General features: G+C 34.1%; 1 protein-coding gene across 3 annotated transcripts in view; it reads left to right on the top strand.

The window, feature by feature from the left end:
* Positions 1-24,815, top strand: part of LOC140052331 (disintegrin and metalloproteinase domain-containing protein 11-like) — a 45,512-nt gene that overhangs the window by 6,526 nt on the left and 14,171 nt on the right. For all 3 annotated transcript variants that reach the window (XM_072097982.1, XM_072097887.1, XM_072098045.1), the window contains exons 2-11: positions 10,785-10,921; positions 11,194-11,222; positions 15,285-15,338; positions 17,406-17,468; positions 17,896-18,053; positions 18,649-18,724; positions 19,863-19,947; positions 20,168-20,231; positions 20,610-20,697; positions 21,754-21,828. In XM_072097982.1, coding sequence (XP_071954083.1) covers positions 10,801-10,921; positions 11,194-11,222; positions 15,285-15,338; positions 17,406-17,468; positions 17,896-18,053; positions 18,649-18,724; positions 19,863-19,947; positions 20,168-20,231; positions 20,610-20,697; positions 21,754-21,828 — 813 coding nt within the window. In that variant the 5' untranslated portion in view covers positions 10,785-10,800. The remainder of the gene's footprint in view (positions 1-10,784; positions 10,922-11,193; positions 11,223-15,284; positions 15,339-17,405; positions 17,469-17,895; positions 18,054-18,648; positions 18,725-19,862; positions 19,948-20,167; positions 20,232-20,609; positions 20,698-21,753; positions 21,829-24,815) is intronic.

Below are 24,815 nucleotides of genomic sequence, written 5' to 3'. Positions count from 1 at the left end.
GTTTTTTTTCATATTAAACGCGTTACACAAGAGTTCCAAACACAGTGTACAAACACAGTGTACAAACACCTATAATGCGTCACACACCTAAGTAACTGTGACGATCTAATTTTGGATTCCTATAGGAATTGAATTTTAACTACCAATCGTGATTTAATTTCTTTAAAAAAAATCGATGTTGAACGTCTTTGTTTTGTTTGTACACTCATTCAATGAATTTCTATGAAATTGCGGTTTGCAGTAACCAATTAATGTACGGAATAATGAAAAATTTGGCATTGGTAATAGCAAATAAAATGAATACGTAATTAACTCTATACCGCACACTCGTGAGTCGTGAGCCTCATTATTCAGGTCTCGTCTGATAAAGCCGAACCGTCGCGTGGATATTATTTGTATTGCGAAGCTAGCCATCAATCATAATATAAAATGGCTGCCGTATTTATTTTCGGAAGCAGTTCAGGACAAGTGTGAATAGGCATTCTACGTCAGCAATAATGTTCATGGCCATTTTTATTAGAAACTTAATTATCATTATTGGTTGCATGTTGTTCAGTTTTAATATTCTGAAGAAGAAAAAAAATGTTGTGATTATTAGAGGAAGCTAAAGGCTCGTAATTATGCAAATAAATTGCAAATTACGAAGTTAGTCTGTTACGGAAAGAGTTATGTTAAAATGGACTACGTGCATCAGACTAAAACTCTCTACACTATCAAACTTCATGTGCCCACATATGGACATGATGATGTCATATCACTACCGTATTTATGCATATCACTACCATGGACATGATGATGTCATATTACTACTATATTTAAACATATCACTACCATATTTGGGTACATCACACTTTTGTCACATGAAGTTTGATAATGTAGACAGGGGTTTAGGGAGACGTATAATTTTATTTCGTACAGGGAAACATCAAAACCAATTAAAACATTTTTCAAATTACATCGAATCCTCGTCGTAGATATGTATATAGCTTAATTAACGTTTTAAAACATACATACAAAACGATTCGATCTAAATTTTGACAATGGGATGTTATATAAAAATATAATAATGATTAATGATGTCATGATTATATTAACATTGACATTATTGTCATTTAGTCAAATTATAGGGTCAACTGAGACAAGTTTATGCTGTGTATTATCATTATGGCATTTGATGAAATACATGTTTGCTGAATTGAATTAACAAATTCTCATTATCTCAATAATCAAAATTAATTATGTCAAATAAGTTTTATCGTAAAGTATTTTATTATTTAATTTGAAATGCATGATATCCAGATAAATCAAAGCCAAACAGAAGGAACAGAATAATATATTAACCTGACATACCAGGTCAAAGGTTACATTCCGTTTAGTTTATGCCATTAACTTTCAGCCGCCTAAATAATTAGTGACGTCTTATTGCTAATTAATATTCAAACACTTGGTGGTTAGTGATACACAGAGACAATGCAATCATTTAAATTATCATCCTCAACTATTCTTCGTGCGTGTCTTCCAATCCCAAGGTCCGGGTTACAGTAGTAACATCATTATCGTCATCATTATCATCATCGTCATTACCATCCTCATCATCGTCATCATAATTATTATCATCATCATCATGATCATCGTCATCATAATCATTATCATGCTCATCATCGTCATCATACTCAGTATCATCCTCATAATCTCCATCATAATCATCATCCTCATCATCGTCATCATAATCGTTATCATCCTCCTCATCGTCATCATAATCATTATCATCCTCCTCATCGTCATCATAATCATTATCATCATCCTCCTCGTTATCATATTCTGAATCACCATCTGCTTTCTCAGCAGCAATACAAACATCTATTATTACATAATCATTCTCACATCACAAAACCGCCCAATCCTTAACCAAATACAAAGCCATTACTTCGCATATCGACATCACTCCCATAATGTATTTTTAAAATGTAGAACACAAGACTTATAATGTCAGCTATCCTCGACGTACGACTGTCGGAATTAAGTAGTAAAATCCTCGACTGCATATTGTTACATGTTAATTCACAATTTAACCGCACACCTGATGTATCTAAATTTACACAGAAGTTTGCATAATTTCACAATTGTATAGTTTCTCGTACATTTAATACTTAGCAATGGAATTAAAGATGAATCATCATGGTAATTCGTCTATTGGGTGGTTATTGCCAGATAAAACGCCGCAGACATTAACGGTATAGGAAGTTAGCAGATGATTTGAGCGTATAAAAATATTCTATAAAAAAAAGGACGGTAAACTCATGAGCAAACATTTCAAACTGTGCAAAAAAAAAATTAGAGATTGCTGCGCTTCACCAGTAGGGCTACATGTAAATTCTTAATTTGTTAGTATTTTTTAAGAACAAAAAGTAGTACACTTACAATTAAGAGCTGCTAAATAATAAAATAAAACCATTAAAACAGGATTACTGCGCTCCAGATCAACCAATATATATATATTTTTCTTTTTTTTAAATCAAGGCAATAGCATTAATGTTAAAACATGGCGTCAACAACCCATTCATATTTTTATTTTTTTGAAATCAAGGCGCGCGTACGAACATCTCATCAATTTAAATCATAACTTCACAGCTGCTACGCGGCCACAAAATGTCATGATACAATTTTTTAAATAATCAATTAACAAATTACTAATTAATTACTGCATTGATTATTTCATTATACGCTTTACAATAGTCATTATTCTTAATAACATTGACAACATTAATATTGTTTGCGTCAGTTGTATATTGATCATAGCCATATAACACGTCCCTAGGGTGACACAGGTCTGCCAGAGCATGTTATATGCTGATTTAATTGAACGTTAACTTGCTTTTCTTCACATATTTTTATTGGATTATTGAGAGTGCGTTTTCATAATTTTAATGTTTGTGATAATATGTCAACGAATGCATACTAAAGCTTGGTTCCCACTAGAACGTAACGCAAGGATGTAAACGCAATGCAAGCGTTTTAACCAATGACAAGCGAAGTTATAGACAGTTAGCAATCACAAGCGAATAAGCCATCGCTTGTGATTGGTCAATTCACTTGCGTTGCGTTACGTCCTTGTGTTGCGTCGCTAGTGGGAACCACGCTTTAAAGATATATTGTCCCCATAAAAAATATTTGTACAAATTTGTTGTTGAATATGGCATTTTAACACATAACATTCATTCACTTTCACCAAACACTGGATCTAAAAAAAAAGTACCTAAAAAAATGTAATTTAAAGCAAAATATACTTAAATTTTCTGCCAGACAATGGTGTTTGGTTCAAATTAACCGTTTCTTTTGTCTTTTCATAAGTGAAATATCTATCTTATCTTATTTCATTTATGTTTCTGGGGGACAATAGATCTTTTAAAATAGTGTGTGTGCGTTGATAGTAAAAATAACGAACACGACGACAAAAATGCAGGTCATCAATGACGTCATGACAGTGACGACGCTAATAATACAAATGATAAATATCCGATCACTACATATCACTACCATATTTGGGCATATCACACTTTTTTTTGGCAAAATAGTTTGATAGTGTAGACAGAGCTGTAAGCTTGGTTCCCACTATAACGTAACGCAAGGACGTAAACGCAACGCAAGCGTTTTAACCAATGACAAGCGAAGTTATAGACAGTTAGCAATCACAAGCGAATAAGCCATCGCTTGTGATTGGTCAATTCACTTGCGTTGCGTTACGTCCTTGTGTTGCGTCGCTAGTGGGAACCACGCTTTACTGACTGCCGTAAGTGATCTATAAACGAGTCTGGCTGTATTAGATACTTTTAATATACGATATCTTATAGATAACTTGCGATAAATATGACCTGAAATTTATGAGTACTAATTTTTATTTAATTGTGATTCATGCTTGTGAAGATATAATTACAAACGTGATTTCGTTAATTCGTGCGTAGACCGCGTAATTTTTTATTACGCATTGTGAAAACATAACCTCATCGATTCCTGGCCATAAGGAATACACTGTACAAAATTGACTTAGCTAGATGAAACTGATATCAAGACAAGGCCATATAAAGTTAGTGTTTACCGACCAGCCGACCGACAGATAGGCCATTTAAAAGACCAGACGACGGTGACCAAAGCAGTATATTATCTAACAGCACAATAATGCGCTAAAATTCCACTAAACGAACACCAGTATGCAACGTCATATCATAATCAAAATACAGGCAGACGATTTCTCTAAACAGATAGCCATAACAAGCATGCGCAGTGGCATACACATAACAATTGATAGCAGAAATAATGCGCAGTCGTAAGTATAGTCCGCAGACAGTAAAACGATGAAATAATAATCTAAATAAAGGATAGAAAATGTGTATTCCCGCACTATTAAAGTAGAGGGGAATTTCTCCTTTTCCCCACAGAGGGGAGTACCCCACCGGAGGTGATGACCGGTCGTCAGCGACCCATGATGTTTTTTTAATACATAATTGTTGTTGAACGTTGCCTGGCATGTATGTACCGTACATTTAAATGCATTTAAATGGATACCAAACTGACAAGCACTCGTTTCTTTTGGTTTACTATTAAATTTTGTAAATGTTTTTTTTTTTTGTGGATTGTGGATTGTGAATGAATGTGTAGATGCAGACAAACATGGTTAGTTTGTTATTTCACAAATGCACATGAATTAAACGTAAATACAATAAAATACGGAAAGATTGAAACTGCTATTATGTTTCATGTGTCTCAACTTTAATTCTGCTGACGTACTTCATATTTAAAAACTAATCAAGAATACAGTATAGTATAACCATGGCAACAGTTTCAAAAGTATATTTTATCAATAATAGATTGAAATAAAATCATCGGTCAACGATCTTTGGTATTAGAGGGACTTGGTTTTCTATTATTTTACGAAATGTTATGCTCGGCTTAAGGCGAGGTTCCCACTAGAACGCAACGCAGCGACGTTCCGACGCAAAGTGCTCTATTGCGTAATCAAAGTGGGAACAGACGACACAACCGTCCTGCAAACATCGCAGGGTTGATTTCACGCAGGCGGGGGAAAACACAATTATTGGAAGGGCGTTTTCTTATACTGCGTAGATTGCGTTACGTTGCGTCGCTAGTGAGAACCACGACTAAATATAGCGTTACACCACGAGCATCGCACATTTGACGCGTTCAAACGCCTTGAACATTAATTGTAACATTCTACCTTCAATAACGTTGGATGCAAACGTCGTGTTATGGACTAAAAATAATCGGAAATGCTCTGATAAAGATATAATATGGTCCTCGCATTCCACTCGAATATATTAACATAATCGAGTGGAATGTCAAACAGTACATGATTGTGTTCTATTATCGTTATTGTATTGTATTGTACTCACTTCTAATCTTGATCTTAATAAAACCATTAAAAAGATTCATTCGGTTGGAATTACAAATAAAATGTAATAGTTAATTATATCTCAACCGCAGATTATAATAGCAAATAACGATTATTTACCTGACGTTTCAAACGCCCACTATCAGTTGGCTTTCTCAAAGTGTAGTGACACTCGTTATTTATTTAATCGTTATTTACCATTATAACCTACTATTACATTTTATTAATGATACCATACTATCATTGAATAAATGTTATTAAGGATAGAAGATTAAAACAAATTAGATCATGTTTATAACAAAACGACAGTACCATATGCAAATTATGAAGAAATGACCAACCGAACAACAGTTAGAGCTAATGAGATGCACCAAGAACTCTATAGCAATTAATGTAATTTTAATAATAAGGAGAACGAATTAGTTTAAAACATTTTGCTTTGGGTGTCGATCTAAATCCGCTTGCAAATAGTCTACGGGAAACCTCCAGAGAAATTCGATATCATTCTGGTTATCGATTATTGATTTTTGGCTACAAGCAAAATGATGAGTCAACACGAAACGGAACAGAATAATTATTAGACAAACATTGTGTTGGGAAAGAGTTTCTGGGCGATGCTAACATATAACAATTAGTATTACTGTGATAGTCACACAATAGTAATATAAGCATATGGAATGTGCCGTGCTTGTATTGGGGTAAAGCGTGGTTCCCACTAGGACGCAACGCAACGACGTATCGACGCAAAGTGCTGTATTGCGTAATCACAACATCGCAGATTTGATTTCACGCTCCATTATTGGAAGGGCATTTTCTTACGTTGCGTCGTTTGCGTTACGTTGCGTCGCTAGTGTTAAGCGTGGTTCCCACTAGGACGCAACGCAACGACGTATTGACGCAAAGTGCTGTATTGCGTAATCACAAGTGGGAACCAACGATGCAAAAATGCTGCAAACATCGCCGGTTTGATTTTACGCAGGCGGGGGCAAACACAATGATTGGAAGTGCATTTTTAACGTTGCGTAGTTTTGCTTTACGACGTTTCGTCGCTAGTGGGAACCACGCTTTATGATGTGTAGGTTGATGTGCTCATAAATATTTTTAATTACATGACTGTAATTAACTAAACTCTTAATTGACTAAAGATAGAAAACTGTGATCTCAATTACTATCAAAAGCTTTCTGGTAGTCAATATACAATCACTATCAAAAGCTTTCTGGTAGTCAATATACAATCACTATCTAAATCTTTCTTCAGCATCTACCTACAATCTATAGACAATACCATTTTCATATCCAGTATTCCTTTCATTTTTTGCTTAGTAAAGCGTGGTTCCCACTAGCGACGCAACGCAGGGACGTAACGCAACGCAAGTGAATTGACCAATCACAAGCGATGGCTTATTCGCTTGTGATTGCTAACTGTCTATAACTTCGCTTGTCATTGGTTAAAACGCTTGCGTTGCGTTTACGTTCTTGCGTTACGTTCTAGTGGGAACCAAGCTTCCTTAACCTCATACAATCACAGTACAGTTATTTTATAGTTTGTTTATACTACTTGAAGTCAAAAATACGCAAAAATAAATAAAAAGAACAATTTAACGATCGTAAAGCGTGGGTCCCACTAGAACGTGACGCAGTGACGTATCGACCCAAAGGGCTGTATTGCGTAATCACAAGTGGGAACCGACGACGCAATAGTGCTGCAAAAATCTCAGGTTTGATTTTACGCAGGCGGAGGCAAACACAATTATTGGAACGGCATTTTGTTACGTTGCATCGGTTGCGTTACGTTGCGTCGCTAGTGGGAACCACGCTTTAAATAGTGCGTACTATAATTGCCAACCCACAGTAGTCCAATCAAATGGCAACACAAAACAGATACGCACGAATTTACTTCAATTGTTCGCACAAGGTACGCAAACAATACAATTGGGTGTCAAGTGCTGTTCCACCGTACCACGCCGAGCATGGTTCCCACTAGAGCGCAACGTAACGTAACGCAGCGACGTATCAACGCAAAGTGTTGTATTGCGTAATCACAAGTGGGAACCGACGGTGCACCAGTGCTGCAAACATTGCGGGTTTGATTTCAAGCAGGCGGGGGCAAACACAATTATTGGAAGGGAATTTTCTTACGTTGCGTAGGTTGCGTTACTTTGCGTTGCTAGTGGGAACCAAGCTTAAGAGTCGCTATCCAATCGGGTTATGAATACCATGAAAGCCTCAGTGGTCTAATGGTTAGGACATCTGCATATCAAGCAGACGGTTCCGGGTTCGAATCTATATCGAATCGAATATATATACAATCCATATAAACTAAGATACAGATACAAATGAGTGTCTTAAAATAAGAATGTTTTCAAGGTAGGTCGCTATAATAATGTCACTGAAAATCAAACCAGCTTTAACAAATATCTAGGCATACATATCTAAATTGAAATAAGTCGCAACAAATAAATTATTGATCAACATAAAAATTCTGCATGTAAGTAGCAGTATGTCATAATATTTTATATTTATTATGACAGACAACGCTCTGGAAAACCAAAAGTTATGACAAAATATAAAATGTATGAAATAAACATTCTATATTTCCAGTTTAAGGTTAAAGAGAAAGACCTAAATCTAAAGCTCTGTGTACACTATCAAACTAGTTCGACAAAAAAGTGTCCAACCAAATATGGTAGTGATATGACATCATCATGTCCATATATGGACATTTTTTGTCACATAAAGTTTGATAGTGTGTAGACAGAGCTTAAGAAATAGATGACGTATTTGCAGCCAGGGTGAAATCGTACTCTTGATTTGATTGATAAAAATGTTCAACTTTAATTTAACGCCGTAATTATGGTCGTTATGAATATCTATAATTAATTAGATCTACGTCTAGATTCTCGTACCATACCATGTTTAGCGACATCAAACAGACTGTAATAGTCCCGTGTCTGCTCGACTGCTGCCCAACCTTTCTCCCACATGTTTATCACTCATGACATAATTTTGAGGATTAAAAATGCATATTTTTCTATTTATCGCCGATCGTTATTTTTTTAACGTCCTAGCGTAAATGGACCTTAGAGTAATTCTCCATGTGTTCGATAGTAGTGCAATGTTCTATCTCCAAACTTTCCAAACAATATAGTGGCTTATGCATTTAAGCTTATTTCCCACTAGCGACGCAACGTAATGCAGTCTACACAACGTTAGCAAATGACCTTCTAATAATTGTGCTTCTGTCATTAATCAGAGACAAAACATGACGTACCATATTATACTAGCCTTTAGTGCACAGCAGGGTTTTTGACATTTATCACAGTGCATTATAGTATGGTACAATAAAATCAAGTGGTTTAATTATGTATATAAAATTAAAATAAAAAATGAAAGCGTATACAAACATTGGTATGGGCGTGTTTACAGTGCATTTAGGTTCGCACGTTGCCAACGCTTAAGTTTGGTTCCCACTATATAACGTAACGCAAGGACGTAAACGCAACGCAAGCGTTTTAACCAATGACAAGGGAAGTTATAGACAGTTAGCAATCAATCACAAGCGAATAAGCCATCGCTTGTGATTGGTCAATTCACTTGCGTTGCGTTACGTCCTTGTATTGCGTCGCTAGTGGGAACCACGCTTTAAAATCGTTACTAGAAAGTGTTAGCTTAGCCTATATGTGTTCACCGAGTCGAGAACAACATTTTAGCAGATGACGAAATTAATTAACTAAAAGGAAAATCAAACACATTTATTACAAGGCTTATATACATAATTTATTGTATAATATTATTAATATAAGATGAAACGCCTTAAGCGATTTATGATAATACCGATATATAAATACCATGTCCTATATTCAGGATTGAAATTGATACCCTACACGGTATCCGGCACTAAAATGGCAATAACCATAAAAGTTCGTTGTAAAACAAAATACAAGAGCATAAATCCACTAAAACGTCTTTAAAAATAAATTAATTTCAAACCTGAGGAATTATGGGATGTTTGAATAAATTATGACTGTGTGCTAGACAGTAGGTCTGAATCTTAGTGCTATTAGATAAATATTGTATAGGTTCAGTCTAATAGTCAGAAGATTACGTAATGATAGTGAATTGATATTATTTCAATAAAACAAGAATTGACGTGAAGAAATTTGATTGACCAGAACGCAACATCAAAGATACGCCTCGTTATTTCATCAGTAGTGCAATGCGATCTGATAAGAGAGATACCTGTACCATACGGTTAACACACGAACAGAAGCCATGTTGAACGCGCGAGTCAACGTAGCAACGATTGACGCAAAGTGGTGTATTGCGTAATCACAAGTGGGAACCGACGATGCAATAGTGCTGCAAACATCGCGGGTTTGATTACACGCGGGCGGGTCAAACACAATTATTGGAAGTCGCTAGTGGGAACCAAGCTATAAGCTTGGTTCCCACTAGAACGTAACGCAAGGACGTAAACGCAACGCAAGCATTTTAACCAATGACAAGTTAGCAATCACAAGCGAATAAGCCATCGCTTGTGATTGGTCAATTCACTTGCGTTGCGTTACGTCCTTGTGTTGCGTCGCTAGTGGGAACCACGCGTTAGCGTGGTCACGCAACGCAAGGACGTAAGCACGCCAAGTTTTAAGCAGCTTTTCAACCTGCCGTTCAAGACAGAGCTGTTTTCAATAACAACACTAAATTTATAGCGTATCAACATGATCATCATTCAAACTTCCAATTACCCATAATTCACCTCCTCCTTCAAATTCGATCGTGACATTATAACTAGACCAAATAGTAACAATTTAGTACAGTATAAATATATACAACTAAAATACTCTCATCTCAATTTGAAATACAGTACAGATAATGTTCTCTTGTATGATTGTCTTCTATTTATACATTATAAACGAAGAGACGACACGGGAACAAAGTAGTCGATGCACGTTTTACCGTTTAGTGCTTCGAGAGTTTTGAATATATTATAAGCATTTAATTTATGTACCAAGCGGATACAATGTTTTATCATTTTCGAGGACATAGTAGTGGAATGGTTATAGCTTCATTAATCCGCATTAGCATTACAATATTGTATAACATCATTGCGACAATATAGATCATGTCTTTTTTTATAATAATAGTCTGATCTTAGTGCAGTGGTCTCTCTTATTTTAAACAACATTTCTAGGACCTCTTATTCCACATTATGTTAATAGCCTTCAAATATTAAACACATTTTTTATTCGTAAAGTTCAGTTAAAATATTTACAGAATAACTGCTCTTACTCTGATTCGATATATGTTTCTTTAATATCATCATTGCTCCAATTTTAGAAATACCCGTATTATTATTAATAATTTAATTTTTCTTCAGAATTCCTAGTCAACCTATGACCTCAACCCCCAGGAATGGGCTAAATCAGAATATGAAAGCTATGGACACGACCTGGATTCGTTTCTGTGTTTTAGCAATGATGACGTCAGTTGTATACTCCGCAAAGCACAAGACAGGTACAAAATACTAATTTTAAACATTTACAAACAGGTTTGTTTATTGAAAGAAATACTCGCTTGCAAAACTATAAATCTGTTGTTTATATTGGTATAAGCATGCAAACTAAAGTATACATATTAAGTGAGTATGGGGAATACAAATAACCTACATTTAAATATAATTATAATATTGAGACAGAAAATGTATTTTCTTAATAGAGGCCATCGTTGTATAGTATTCTCATTAAAAACTCGGTGCTTACATTGCAAATTTTTTCTTTATATTTCAGACAACGATTATCAACAGTTATTATCTAAGGTATGTCTAGTGTATTAATGTTGGTCCATTATAAGATTTTACGAGAAAATACATGTAATGGCAGAAAAATAACTAGGAAGAAAGAGAACGGAAAAGAGTGAGAAAAAAGATTGTGTAATGAAAACAAAAGGGTAAAGAAATGGAACATAAAAGATAAACAACGTTGTATAAAGAGATTAAGGAAGTAAAAGAAAATAAAATGGAGACACAGAAAAGAAGAGATAAAGAGAATAGAAAATAGCTAGAAAAGGCAAAGAAATAGATGGAAAATGAAGAAAGAGAGGGATAGAAAAGAGGAAGAAATAGATAAGAGGAAGAGATAGAAAATAAAAAGAAAGGCGAAAGTGGAATAGAGAGAACAAGGAAGAAAGAGAAATAAAAATGTGAAAATAAGAGATAGAAAAAATAATATATTGAAAAGAGAAAGAAAGATATTGAAAAGAGGAAGAATTTATGAAATAGAAAAAAAAATTGAACAGAAAGAAAATAAAATAAACAGAAAGATAAACAAAAGAAGATAAAGAGATAGAAAATAGAGAGAAGGGTATGGAAAAGAGACAAATGAGAGAAAGAAATAGATTAACAAAAAGAAAGGAAGATAAATAAAAGAGAAGGAAAAGAAGAATGCATTGATAGAAAAGATAAAGAAATATCAACATTTCCAAAATAACCCAATATTTTTTCAAAAGAATGTATCGAGATAAAAGACACAATGACCATTTACAAAAGATAATTATCGCCAAACTGACTGCAAATTTGAAAACTTTTTGCTTGAATTACCTCAATTAAGCATCCACAACGTTTAATTGTAGTTTTAGACAACACGTGCTAAAGTAGATAGAGAAATTGAGATCTTTATTCTGTAATATAATCGAAAAGTGAGCCATTTGGGAATCCTAAAATAATGAAATGTGGATATAAGATGAAGCCGGAGAACAACTGTCCTCTGGGTAAAACGTTCGACCTTATTATTTTACAACTTAAAATGTTTGCAATTTGAGGAAGTATCGCGTGTTTGATTGGTTAACTAACACTGATCACTGAATAACTGTCAAATCAAATCACTCGACAGTGGTTTGCTTATTTGACGATCTTGCCATTTAATTTATCTATGGCTATTTTTTGTATAAACAGAGATATGAAAGCAACAACAGCTTACTTAAAAAGTTGAAAATTGCTGACAAAAATTAGAAAGATAATTAGAAGCACGTACGCGCATTTTAAAATGACGAGGAGCAATCTGTATTTTGAGTGATGTCGTTTAGTGAAGAACTATGACTCCAGTAATGTATATTTTGGTTATATAAAATATATGGAGAAACATATGTCATTTCATAGGAAAGCTGTATTGACTCAAATGATAGACCCACCATATTCGTCAGTTATAGAAAAAAGGGATGCATTTTAACGCGAAAAATTATTAAAAAGATTGTACACGGGCTTCACTTATATACACTATCTCATCATTTTGATTACCGACAATTTACATTTAAAGTGAAGTTTACAGCACTACTAATGTTCATCAGATATATGATAATTATTCAAGTTAAATAGTCTGCAAAATCGCATTAGCCTGTTTAATAAATCAGCTATAAGCTATACATCCTTTCAACACACCTTTACTGAAATCTAGCAGTACTATTCGAGGTGGCAAACGTCACCAAAAATTACGATTTTGAAAATAATTTATTTACAGCGCAAATTTTAGGAAAATGATCTAGCAAAACCACTTTAAACCAAGGCAATCTAACACCTGGAGATCAAATTGTTTATCTGTGTGGCTGCGACACGATCAGTTCTATGCCCCTTAACACACGGCACAGAATATGTACATAGTACAGTACTGTTGGTGGTATTTTTGCAGCCAGACATACGATCAAAAGACTGCTACGAGTTCCTATCTTTACAAGCCGAGCTCAGTGCCCTGTTGTTAGATTGCCTTGGTTGAGCTAATAATGTGTATAACACTTTATTGGCTTGGATGTCATCGTACTAGAGTATCCACTGCATTCAAGCCCAGATTGTTGATCAGCACTTAATTAACGTCCAAAAGCCTTATACGTAATTGCTTCGACCAAATTGAATCTTCCGATTTATAAGACCTGGCTAGGCGAGGCTTGATTGATAGAGCTAATAGCATTTTCAGAATCACAGAAAATTACAGCTACACTGTACCAGCTTAGCTGGGATTGTTAATCTTTAGAGTTTCGACATCAAGTATTTTAATCACATGCCTAGATTTATGCGCATTCTGAAAAAGTCTACATTTTTATTCACTGCCTACGTTAATTTTACACAGATCTTATATGGTCGTCGACGCATATCAATGTATTGTATCACAAGCCTCCCATTCTAATACAGTACATCAGTACTGACAGTGAAAGATTATACAATACAGATATAGTAATATTTATCGTGCAAGCAAAGATTTTGATCTCTGGCACCCTTAAAGCTCAGGTACAGGCATACATTTTAAATATAATATCTGGTTAATTATACATAAATCAAACATTTGTAACAGAAATCAAGACAAAAAACATGAATTTCCCTTAAAATGGTCAAATACAAAATTTGGCAAAATTCTGCTTTAAAAGCATGAAGACTTTTTTCAATAGATAGGTAGTTTTACCTAGTGTAACAGCATGTCTAGTGACTCCCAAGAAGGTGAAAAAAGATGGCGGATATACGGTGGCTACTTTTTGCTATAGCATGAAAATAAAACTCTGAAGTTGAATAAAAATACTAGAAACGTAAAATTCAAGTCATATTACTTATATTTAGTCATCTGATAACATTTTTTACCACACCGTTTATTTTTCATAGTTTTTTAAAAATGCCTCTCTAAGAATAGAGATTTTACTGTGTAATTTGAATGTTCCCCTCACTGATAAGAAAGTGCTTATTTTTAACAAGCTAGTGTAACACAAATAAAATCATAAAAAGTATGAAACATAGGGGAAAATATAGATCGATATTTATTGGAATGTATGATCAATAGAAATGTTTTGTCCGCACCTGGCCTTTAACTTAAAATATAAATTTAGAAATAAAAAATGTTTTCAAATTATAAATTATTAAGTAAAAATGCTTCTTCAACTCTAAAAAGTAGATTTGTACTTTCTACTCGAAAAACATACTCGCGAGTATCTAGCACAAATTATGGTAAAGGCTTTTTCAACAGCGCTAGTGCGTGTGGAAAGCTACCATGGCATCGCAGTTTATTGACATTTAACATTGATTAAACGTTGAAAGGCTATTAATTATTTATAACTTCAATTTAAAAGGTATAGTACTTTGTTGATAACATTACAAATTTACTCCGTATAGACAATATTAACAACAATTTATGTCAGATTATTTTCAATAGGTTACTTCAAAAAAAGAAACATTAGGCCTACTGAAAATGTTAAAGTTGTTCAGTAGCCTATGTATAAGTTATTATTATTATAGAGAAAATAAATTCCTATTTTTGGTTTGGTTTTCTTCATCCAAAAACGGAAAAAGCACTATTACCCGTTTAAAATCAATTTTACGAAATAGGTAGCCTTTTTTTGCAGTGGGTCAATATGCCAAAAAATGCAATAAGGTTTGACTGTAATAAACACATAGAGTACATCACCAAAAACTACGCGTCCGTACAAGAACTTTTATTTAAAAAAAAATGTTTTAACAATTTTTTAATTTACTTTTTTCGAATTCACATTTACATCCAACAGCCAAATGCCATTAACAGGATATCTTAAAATACACGATATAAATATATATTTTTAGTCGCGTGCAACGCGACTCTACAGCTCACTATGTCGGTCGGTTAGTCGGCCAGTCGGTAGACACTAACTCAATTTTGTGGACGCGACTGATGTATATGGCCTTGTTAAACAAGAAGACAGAAAAAAAAACTTTTCTTTTTGTTTTTACATTGCCTTATAAACGTGTGCCGCTGATACAAAAGCGTTTGTTCAATAAATGTATCATTATCATTACCATTTGAACGCAAGCTACATTTAGTTTTACATTACATAACAAATAACCAATGCTATTTCAATCTACATTTAATTTCAGTTATCAAGTCAAAGCGACAATGTTTCAAGATACATCGATCTCTCAGTCTTCTTGGTGAGTTGTTGCTACCTGTTCCCATCAACCAACAATGCGTCTATCCCATATGTTATCAACTCGTGAAAGATACAAATTATCGAGGAGTTAATTGCTTTTCTAATGAAATAAATTACCTGTTGTTGCACTCTATACAATTTAAGTATATTACTCAATTTTGATTAAGTCTGGAACGCAATAAATCAAAGATCCTAAGAGAATTAGCATCTCTGTCTTGATGATATCAATTGATTCTTTGCGAATAATAATAATTCGTTTAGAATTGTTGCCAAGGGTGCAATACAGCTTTCAAATAACCACAGAGTCTAAAAAGTAATTGAATATTACGACTCTGCTCACAAGGGTGCTTAGCTGCTTGCTCTAACTGCAGATGAACCTAATGCTATCATTATTATTTTATTTGCATTGAATTTAAACTACCTCAATGTGAGACTTAATATTTCATGTTTTAATTGCAAGTCATCGATTGATGTTTGACATGTATATATATTTATCTACATAATAAATTTATCAAAGGATACAACTGTATATATATATATATATATATATATATATAACTAACTAACGAAACGGGTTAAATTTATAACGATTCTGATTGATGCACTAAATTCGATCTTTTAGCGGGGTTCCCACTAGAACGCAACGCAGCGACGTATCGACGCAATAGTGCTGCAAACATCGCAGGTTTGATTTCACGTAGGTGGGGGCAAACACAATTATTAAAAGGACATTTACTTACGTTGCGTAGATTGCGTTAAGTTGCGTCGCAAGTGGGAACTACGCTTTAGACAGTGGTGGAAAATGTTCCGATTGCAAAAAGTTAATTCTGTGATTACTATATTCGATTATTTTTCGATTGTATCAATGCATTTATTTCCGATGAACACCCCTGGTCTAGAAGAACTAAATTCTGCAGTAACTGATACCAATACAACCTAAAAACAGGATACTGAGCCCAGAAGATCAAAGAGTTTATCTATCTGGATGTGACCCGATCAGTTTTACGCCCTGTAACGGCGCGGAGACTTTTACATAGTGCAGTATACTGTTGGTATTTGTCGCAACCAGACATAAGATCAAAGGAATGTCACGAGTTTCTATTTTGGCAAGACGAGCTTAGTGTCTTGTTGTTAGATTGCCTTCCTGATACTACACTAACGTGACAGACAAAATACTAAAATAGCCCTTATTACAATACAACACACGATGGAATGTATTTTGACAAACGATACTTTGAATTTGTTCTGTCACTCATTTTCCTGATTTTCTATCGGGTTTTTGATCAGTTATTAATCAAAGTTAACCAAAGCGATGTTTTGAAAGTCTCCTAGTTGAAAGGCAATGACTGCTGTGTTATTATTCTGACGTCTTCATAACCTAAATAAATCAATCTAATCCAATCAAATCATACAACGATATTAAAGCGAATGTATTGGATATTTTGCTGCGGGCAAAATACAATAATTTATGTCTATTTAAAAAGAAATTGTGCTTCTTAGATACGCATGTACCATAAGGCTAATATTGTAATGTTAATGATATAGATTGTCTGACTAAGATTTGTAAGATCATTTAACTTGTATAGACAATACACATGATCAAATAACTTATAACACAAGAATCTCCTGTTCGTCCGAAGCGCGTAACAATCTCGAAAGGCATTGTGGGATAGAATAGAGCTATGGGTGGCGCCATTGTGAGCCATGGAGCCCACCCGCATCAAATGAAAAAGTCAAAATCATAGAGGGGATCTGCTAATACTCTAGGGGGGTAGAGTAATTGACTGAGGAGTAGGGCGCCCACATCAAATTAGAAAGTCAAAATCATAGAGGGGTTCTGCTAATACTCTGGGGGTAGAGTAATTGACTTCCTAGTTTGGAGGGGGCGCTGCTCCATGCTGTGAAATGGCGTCGCCCAGTTTGACCTTTTAACCCTGTACTTCCGATACTGTGTTTTGAATGCAAATTGAAGAACAGGAGATTCTTGTGTTATAAGTTCTTTGACATGATCTATTTAAAGTCAATCAGTAATTCATGAATCAAGAATAAGAATATCATTTTTTTATAGCTTGGACAAAATTTTAGCGAACACAAGCAGTTTATTATAGAAGCTATTAAGCATGTTGATCAAGTAAGTATACAGAGCAATGTTTCTAATAGGCCTACACATTATTAATTATTATTAATAAATAATACCTAATGACATTTAGATTAGTCTGCTTGATCCAGTTTTTCTTAATATTAGTCTCCTTGATCCAGTAATGTTTTTGTAATCAACGCAAAATTCAATTCAATTTTATTTCCATAAGATACATCATTGTGTAATTGAAAGTTTTTTTAGAAACTAGAATGTAACTGTAGCCATGATAACAAATAGACTTACGTGGACATACTTATTGATTCTGATAACAAATTAATGAATTAATTAACAATTACAATCTACTCTGTTAAAATACTAACATTAGGCCTACTATTTTGGGAGTTACTTCTAAAGATACATAGTAGTTGTGATTTCTGTATAATTTAAAGTTAAAATCAAATTTCTTAATAATTTACAGGTCTTTCAGGAACAACTAAATACTAGTGTTATTCTGTCTAACCTTCAACTTATTCCAGTGCCAGCATCATCTCTAGAATCCAATTCTAATACTGATACACTTCGAGAATTAGAACAATTAAATAAAATATCAAAGAGTGATTCAACGTTTTTAATTCGGTAGGTTATCATACACTGTATCTTCAATTATTGTATATTACTATGTGTTTCTTGAATATTATAGCAAAGCATTTTATTACCCAAATTTACTCTTGTTAAAGATGTATTGCCCCCAAAAACATGAAAATGAAGATTATTTGAATCAGACTTTGGATAGGTTATTTTGTACTTTTAATAAAGTTAATCAATTTCGTAGAAAAAAAAAATATTTCACTTATAAAATCGACCAAAATCAAACATACTGGTTGGAAGCAAATTTGACTATTTTTTGCATTAAATTAAAATGTCATCAGGTAAATACATTTTTTTCTATCCAATATTTTTCAAAATGGATAACTATTATGTGACAATAAAATGGCATATTAAAATTTTTTTTAAAGAACTATTTTTTAGAGGGACAATACAACTTTAACTTATATAAAGAATTTAAATTAGAACATTAACAATGTATGGCAACGTACACTATTCAACTAATTACTAAAATTCTAAAGTTAGTGTATTTGCATAATGAAAGATATAGAACAACGAATGTAAATGAGATTTTTATACTCTTCACCTGAAACAACATAACACTATACTTTTATATCTATTTCAGGTTTTCATCTATTGCTTCTGTTGAATCAACATTCAATACTATGTGTACTAGTTCTTTTACAGGTGGAGTTATTAATGTAAGTATGTTAAAGTAACATGAGCTGACGCTATCGAAAAGTGTAATATAGCATGAAAGATACCAATTCCTTCGTGAATTGAAACTTAGGAAGTTTAATCAACGAATTTCCATAACATTTCCATAAAATAATGTATCGTATAATTGTATTAGTAATTGTAATAGTATTATCATAGAGGCAAAGGTAAACATACTAAGACTGCGTAGAAAAGCTCCAGTGTTTCTATTTGATGGAGAATTGAATTATTGAAAGCCAAAGAGTGCTTTCTATAATTGATATAGTACTATTAATAGCTCAACAATGAACACATTTCGTTTCTATTTAGATAAATAATAAATTACCTCAAAACCCAGTGCATTCTAAGTCTAATTATATATAAACATTCTAAAATAAGAAATACTAGAAATGTCTTTTAAATTCTAAAGAAGAAGAATTCAATCATAAGGATACACTATTCCAAAAAGTAATAAACGGTTGGAAAACTTCTTGTTTATTTCTCTAAGAAGGAAGTTAGTGAACAGTAGTGAATTTCATCAGGAAGCAGGGAAGATTCCCTGATTTCCTAATCATGTTGATCCTAATAACAACATCTAACAAAATAGCATTTGGAACTAATTAAATATATTATGCGTCAGACATAAGAAAATATTCATGTCTTACTTATCTAATACAGTAATATTTAATGTCAACACATGTATTACTATGCAGACACTAGTCTTCCGCTGTTCTCTATCTCACTCGGCATCAGTTTTTAAGACCATTCATCTAACGTGAATTTTGACTTTTTTAACCACGCGCATTAATCTTAATTACGCGATGACGTAATCTATAATAACTATGATATTTCATATCATTATCATCTTGTATTCTGAGTGTGCATTATAATAGATGTTACAAGTCAAACTCAAAAGAGTTTTCAAAAATAATCTCCTTTATTTTAGTTAGGTTATTTGGTAAATTGCGATATATTGATATTATACTTTAATTAATAATTATATTATCATTTTGCCTAGGCAATCTATCTATACTGTATAATTTAAATTAACGTAGGGCCTAGTAATAAGTAATTATGATATATTCTGGGCTTATGATATCTACATAATAATTGTTATGTTATTCTTAATCTTATGTTGTATAGATTGAAGACGTGGGAACTATAGCTAGACAGGTTATGTATGGACTGGGTAGAAATTTAGGTTTCACAGACACAAACAACTTATCCGGTAAGTTATAATAAAGAATAAGTATCAGAGCATCTATTTATATTCTTAAATTTTCTGTTATAGCCTTGAAAAAGTATGCCCTCTACATTCGTCTCATAATATAAACTATAGGGGGCTACCTAATATTTTAACAGACGACATACAGTCTGTTATGGCGAGATATATGATGAATTTCGGTGAAATAAAAATAGCAATTAATATAAAAATAATTTAATTACAGAGTCGTGCAAGTGCGGTGCTCAGGAGCAATGTTTAATGGATGATTTATTTAGTAATTTTTCAAGGTTAGAAATTATCAATTTCTGAAAGAACAATCGTTACTGATGTTTTGTAAAAACTACAATAGAGAGAACACTATCTTCATACATCGTTAGTTGAACGGTACACAAATGACTAACAGAAAAAAATCTCCAGCTGCATAAGCAGAACTTTTTGATCATATTTAATAAAAATTGTGGCCATTTTAAAATGGCTGCCGACCCAATATTGCATGAAAACACTTGATTTGTTCGCTTCTAGGGTCTGTCGACAACGTATTACATTTTAATAAACATTTCAAGCTACAATTCGTACTCTCCTACGGAAAAAATGTATTTCAAATATTTTAAAGTTTTTATTTCTTTGTATGTATTTGTATAATATGTATTTCTTTTTTTTCACAGCTCCGATAACCAAACAACAGTATCTAATTGCAATATAGAAGCATTTAAGCATCTTCAAAATTCGTGTTTAATTGATCAACCAACATGGGTAAGAATCTATATAACAATGATTCATTATTACATAAACACTCCCCACTACTATATTTGACTCTTAAAAATGTACAAGTTATGGCGAATTTACACAGACGAGTGGGAACGGCAAGCGGAAACTCGCGTGCTTTTCTCGCCGTAGAATCTATATATATCCTTAAGCTTGGTTCCCACTAGCGACGCAACACAAGGACGTAACGCAACGCAAGTGAATTGACCTATCACAAGCGATGGCTTATTCGCTTGTGATTGCTAACTGTCTATGACTTCGCTTGTCATTGGTTAAAACGCTTGCGTTGCGTTTACGTCCTCGTGTTGCGTCGCTAGTGGGAACCACTCTTTAGCGGAAACCATCCGTCCGCTCCGCCGCGCTTTGTGTAAATGGTCATAATGAATAACATCGATTCCATTATTTTTATTACCGTTACCGCTCGTCTGTGTAAATTGGCCTTTATAATTCAGTACACGATGGCGGCGCTTTGAACTCTTATGCATTGAAGAATCTCGCCGACTAATATTTCTTGTCCCAAATGTGGTTTTTAATTAGAAAATTATTGGTATTGGATAGATACTTTTGGTGGCTGACAGACCATGTCTCAACATCGATAGTTGCAACGTTCTGGACTGATAATAGCTTTAATTTGAGGCATCTTACAATTTCTGTCCTAAATGTGCTTCTTAAAGCTTGGTTCCCACTAGAACGTAACGCAAGGACGTAAACGCAACGTAAGCGTTTTAACCAATGACAAGCGAAGTTATAGACATTTAGGAATCACAAGCGAATAAGCCATCGTTTGTGATTGGTCAATTCACTTGCGTTGCGTTACGTCCTTGTGTTGCGTGTTTGCGTCGCTAGTGGGAACCACGCTTAATGAGAGAGAGAGATATTGGTATATGTTAGGATGGATACTTCTATTGACTTATTGGTGGCAAAAGAAAAAAACTTTTCAAACGCATCAACTTAATTGAACTGTTAATTCAGCAGCCATTTCGTTGTATTTAAGAGATATTTTAACTAAAACATTACGCGATATTTTTTTCTTTTTTATGAGAGTTGTCTGATAAAGCTACTTGTGGAAATGGATTTATAGAAACTGGTGAACAATGCGATTGTCACAAGGGCGACTTAGTAAGTATAAAGTCATAATTCAGGTCCTTAGCCAGAATGCATCAGAGGGGGGTTTTCTTGACACCAAGTATTTTGCGAGCGCAGCGAGCAACTGTAGGCTGGGGGCCAGGGGGCCGCCTAGGGCCCCCGGTCGGGGTCCAGGGGGCGAAGGCCCCTGGAAGCTTTGGCTCTCAGAGCATTTTCGGTTGTTTTAATAAGCTTACAGAGACATTTTTTACCTACTAAAATCTGAGTTATGCAGAGAAATTATATAGTACAGTATTATGGAAGTTAGTAGTACTGATCATGAAATACAGCTTTATTGTTGCAAAAAAGTATATTATATTAGGCCCTTAAATAATTTCTTATCCTATAAACATAAAAAACAAATAGTACCGTATATTTCGGTGTACAAGTCGCACCTGTGTATAAGACGCACCCATAACGGAGACTGAAATATTAGTATTTTTTATGTAGTCGATGCATAAGACGCACTTATTTCTAGGCCGAAATTTAAACATTTTACAATCAAAACAATGGTATTTTAATAATAAAACAACGATATTTGAGACATATTTATTAGAATCAAATGATATAATTTTGTTTTAATTGCCTTTATTACATCGTAATCAGTCTCTACTTCAACTGAACGTTCAATGAAAAGGGAAATCCCCATATTGTTTCAGTTACGATGCACTGTGTGGGTAGGGCTAGCCTATGTCTATTTAAGTAACTTTAATTTCATATTATTTAAATATATACCTTCTTATTGTGTGTATGACCATTATAAAATCAATCCAAATGATGTTCAGTTTTTTGGTCTGATAATGAACCAGGAATATCATGTTGGGTAGGCCTATATGAAAATCTTTCCTATTTCCATGCATGCATTACAGCAATATGAGGAGAGGAGAGCACTAACCATGTGCTCCTTGCCTGGTGGCCAGCACTGTTGGCCATATACACTATGAGATTAGGGGAAGCTACTTAACACAATAACAACACACTCTTTTAGATATCGCTTGACATACGAACTATTGCCTACATGATTATAAAAATTATGTGATTGTTGACATAGAGATGTAATAAAAATAAACCACCGTGATCAAGGGAAATAGTTATTGTGTAATTAAAATGTGACACCACCGTCATTAATGGACTCTTCCATAAATGTGTTGCGCTGTGATGCTGCATGCTGCTAGAATACACACCCGCGAGTTCAGAGAGTATTACTAGGCCTGGGTAGAATATCTAATGCGTACTGTAATATTAATTAATACAGTCGAGGATGACAATTTACCTTAACTAAAAATTCAATAAACATGTTACCACACTGTGGTTAGACAGGAGTGAGTAACTAGCTAGGCCTACATTGCAGAGTAGTACACTATTTTTAATTAATTTAAGTATTAATAGGTAATTAAATTAATTAATTAAGGTAACAGTTAGAGGTCAAATTTGCGTGTCAAAAGTGCGTCTTATACACCGAAATATACGGTAGGCCTACGTACACGTACCAATTTAACTCAGCACCATTTTTATTCAAGTTTACACACAGTGAAATTCTTTGGTTTAATGAAAAATATTTCCAGGAAAAAAAATAAAAATCCCCAAAAAGATTGAACTGAACTGAACGTGATCTTGTGCGTTCCGAAAAGCCCGACCGAAGCACGCGATTGGTCAGTCCATTTTTCTGTCATATTTATAACCATCATCTCTCAACAATTCTCTCGATCTCACGCTCAGCAGTGACTTTGACATCGGACAATCTGTATATTCGATCGATTTAAACATAGTCAATAGAAGTAAAATGACCAAAAAATCTGCTATAATTGATAATTAATTGCACGATTTTGGAAGTGGGGCCTTTGTTTTTCAAGGGGGGGTTCGCTGGTAAAAGGGGGGTTCGCGCAAAAGGGGGGGTTCGCCCGAACCCCAAAAAACCTCCCTGGCTACGGGCCTGTAATTATTTGGCCGATTTCCCTCCATGAATCATATTGAAACCCAACGTAACACAAAAGCTTGGTTCCCACTAGAGAACGCAATTCAGCGACGTATCTACGCAAAGTGCTGTATTGCGTAATCACATATGGGAACCGACGACGCAATAGTGCTGCAAACATTCCAGGTTTGATTTCACGCAGGCGGAGGCAAACACAATTATTAGAAGGGCATTTGCTTACGTTGCGTAGATTGCGTTACGTTGCGTCGCTAGTGGGAACCACGCGTTAGGAAGGAATCTATAATTTGTTTATTTTTATGTCGTCTGTGAACATAACATTGTAGATAAAGCAACATAACATCTGCGCATCACAACATTTAAGCTCAGTTTTCTGGTGGGAAAGGGCGTAAGCGCACCGCATGTATTTATTTCTAATCACGACGTGATGGAGGATCAGAAGAAATTTGGTCAACTCACTTAAGCTTTGTTCCCGCCCACAAGAGATAACGCAACATAAGTGATTTGACCAATCACAAGAGATTATTCGAACAATCGCTTGTGATTGGTCAACTTGCCTGCGTTGGGCTTACGTCGTTGTGTTGTGTCAAAGTGGGATGTCAGTTTTAGTTACATGCGTCTATTCAAATACAATCAGGAATATACTTATTCATTAATCAAAACTTCTTTTCTGAACGCGGATGTTCAAAAACTCGTTTCATAAATTAAACATGTGCAAATGGTAATATTCATCTTTGTGTTTGGCTAATGATGTTGCAAAGTGTTGCCGACAACAGTATGATCGATGCCACTCCTTGATGAGTTTTTCAAATCAACAAAGAAAAAAAATCATTTATGTGAATAAACTGAATTTCTGTAAAATAATGAATGATTCTGGAACTATTTAATCTAAGTGTAGACAATAACTTATTGTAATTACAAGAAGTTATTAGGAATGTTCAAACTATTAAGACAAATTATCAATGTATATAAATAATAATAAATCATTTGGAACTTTTGATTGTCTTTTGTATAAAATCGGCTCCCTGAAAAAAATAATTATTTTGTT

Source organism: Antedon mediterranea, chromosome 1 (genome assembly GCF_964355755.1).
Source record: "Antedon mediterranea chromosome 1, ecAntMedi1.1, whole genome shotgun sequence".
NCBI classification, from domain to species: Eukaryota; Metazoa; Echinodermata; class Crinoidea; order Comatulida; family Antedonidae; genus Antedon; species Antedon mediterranea.
This window is presented reverse-complemented; position numbering and strand designations above follow the sequence as displayed.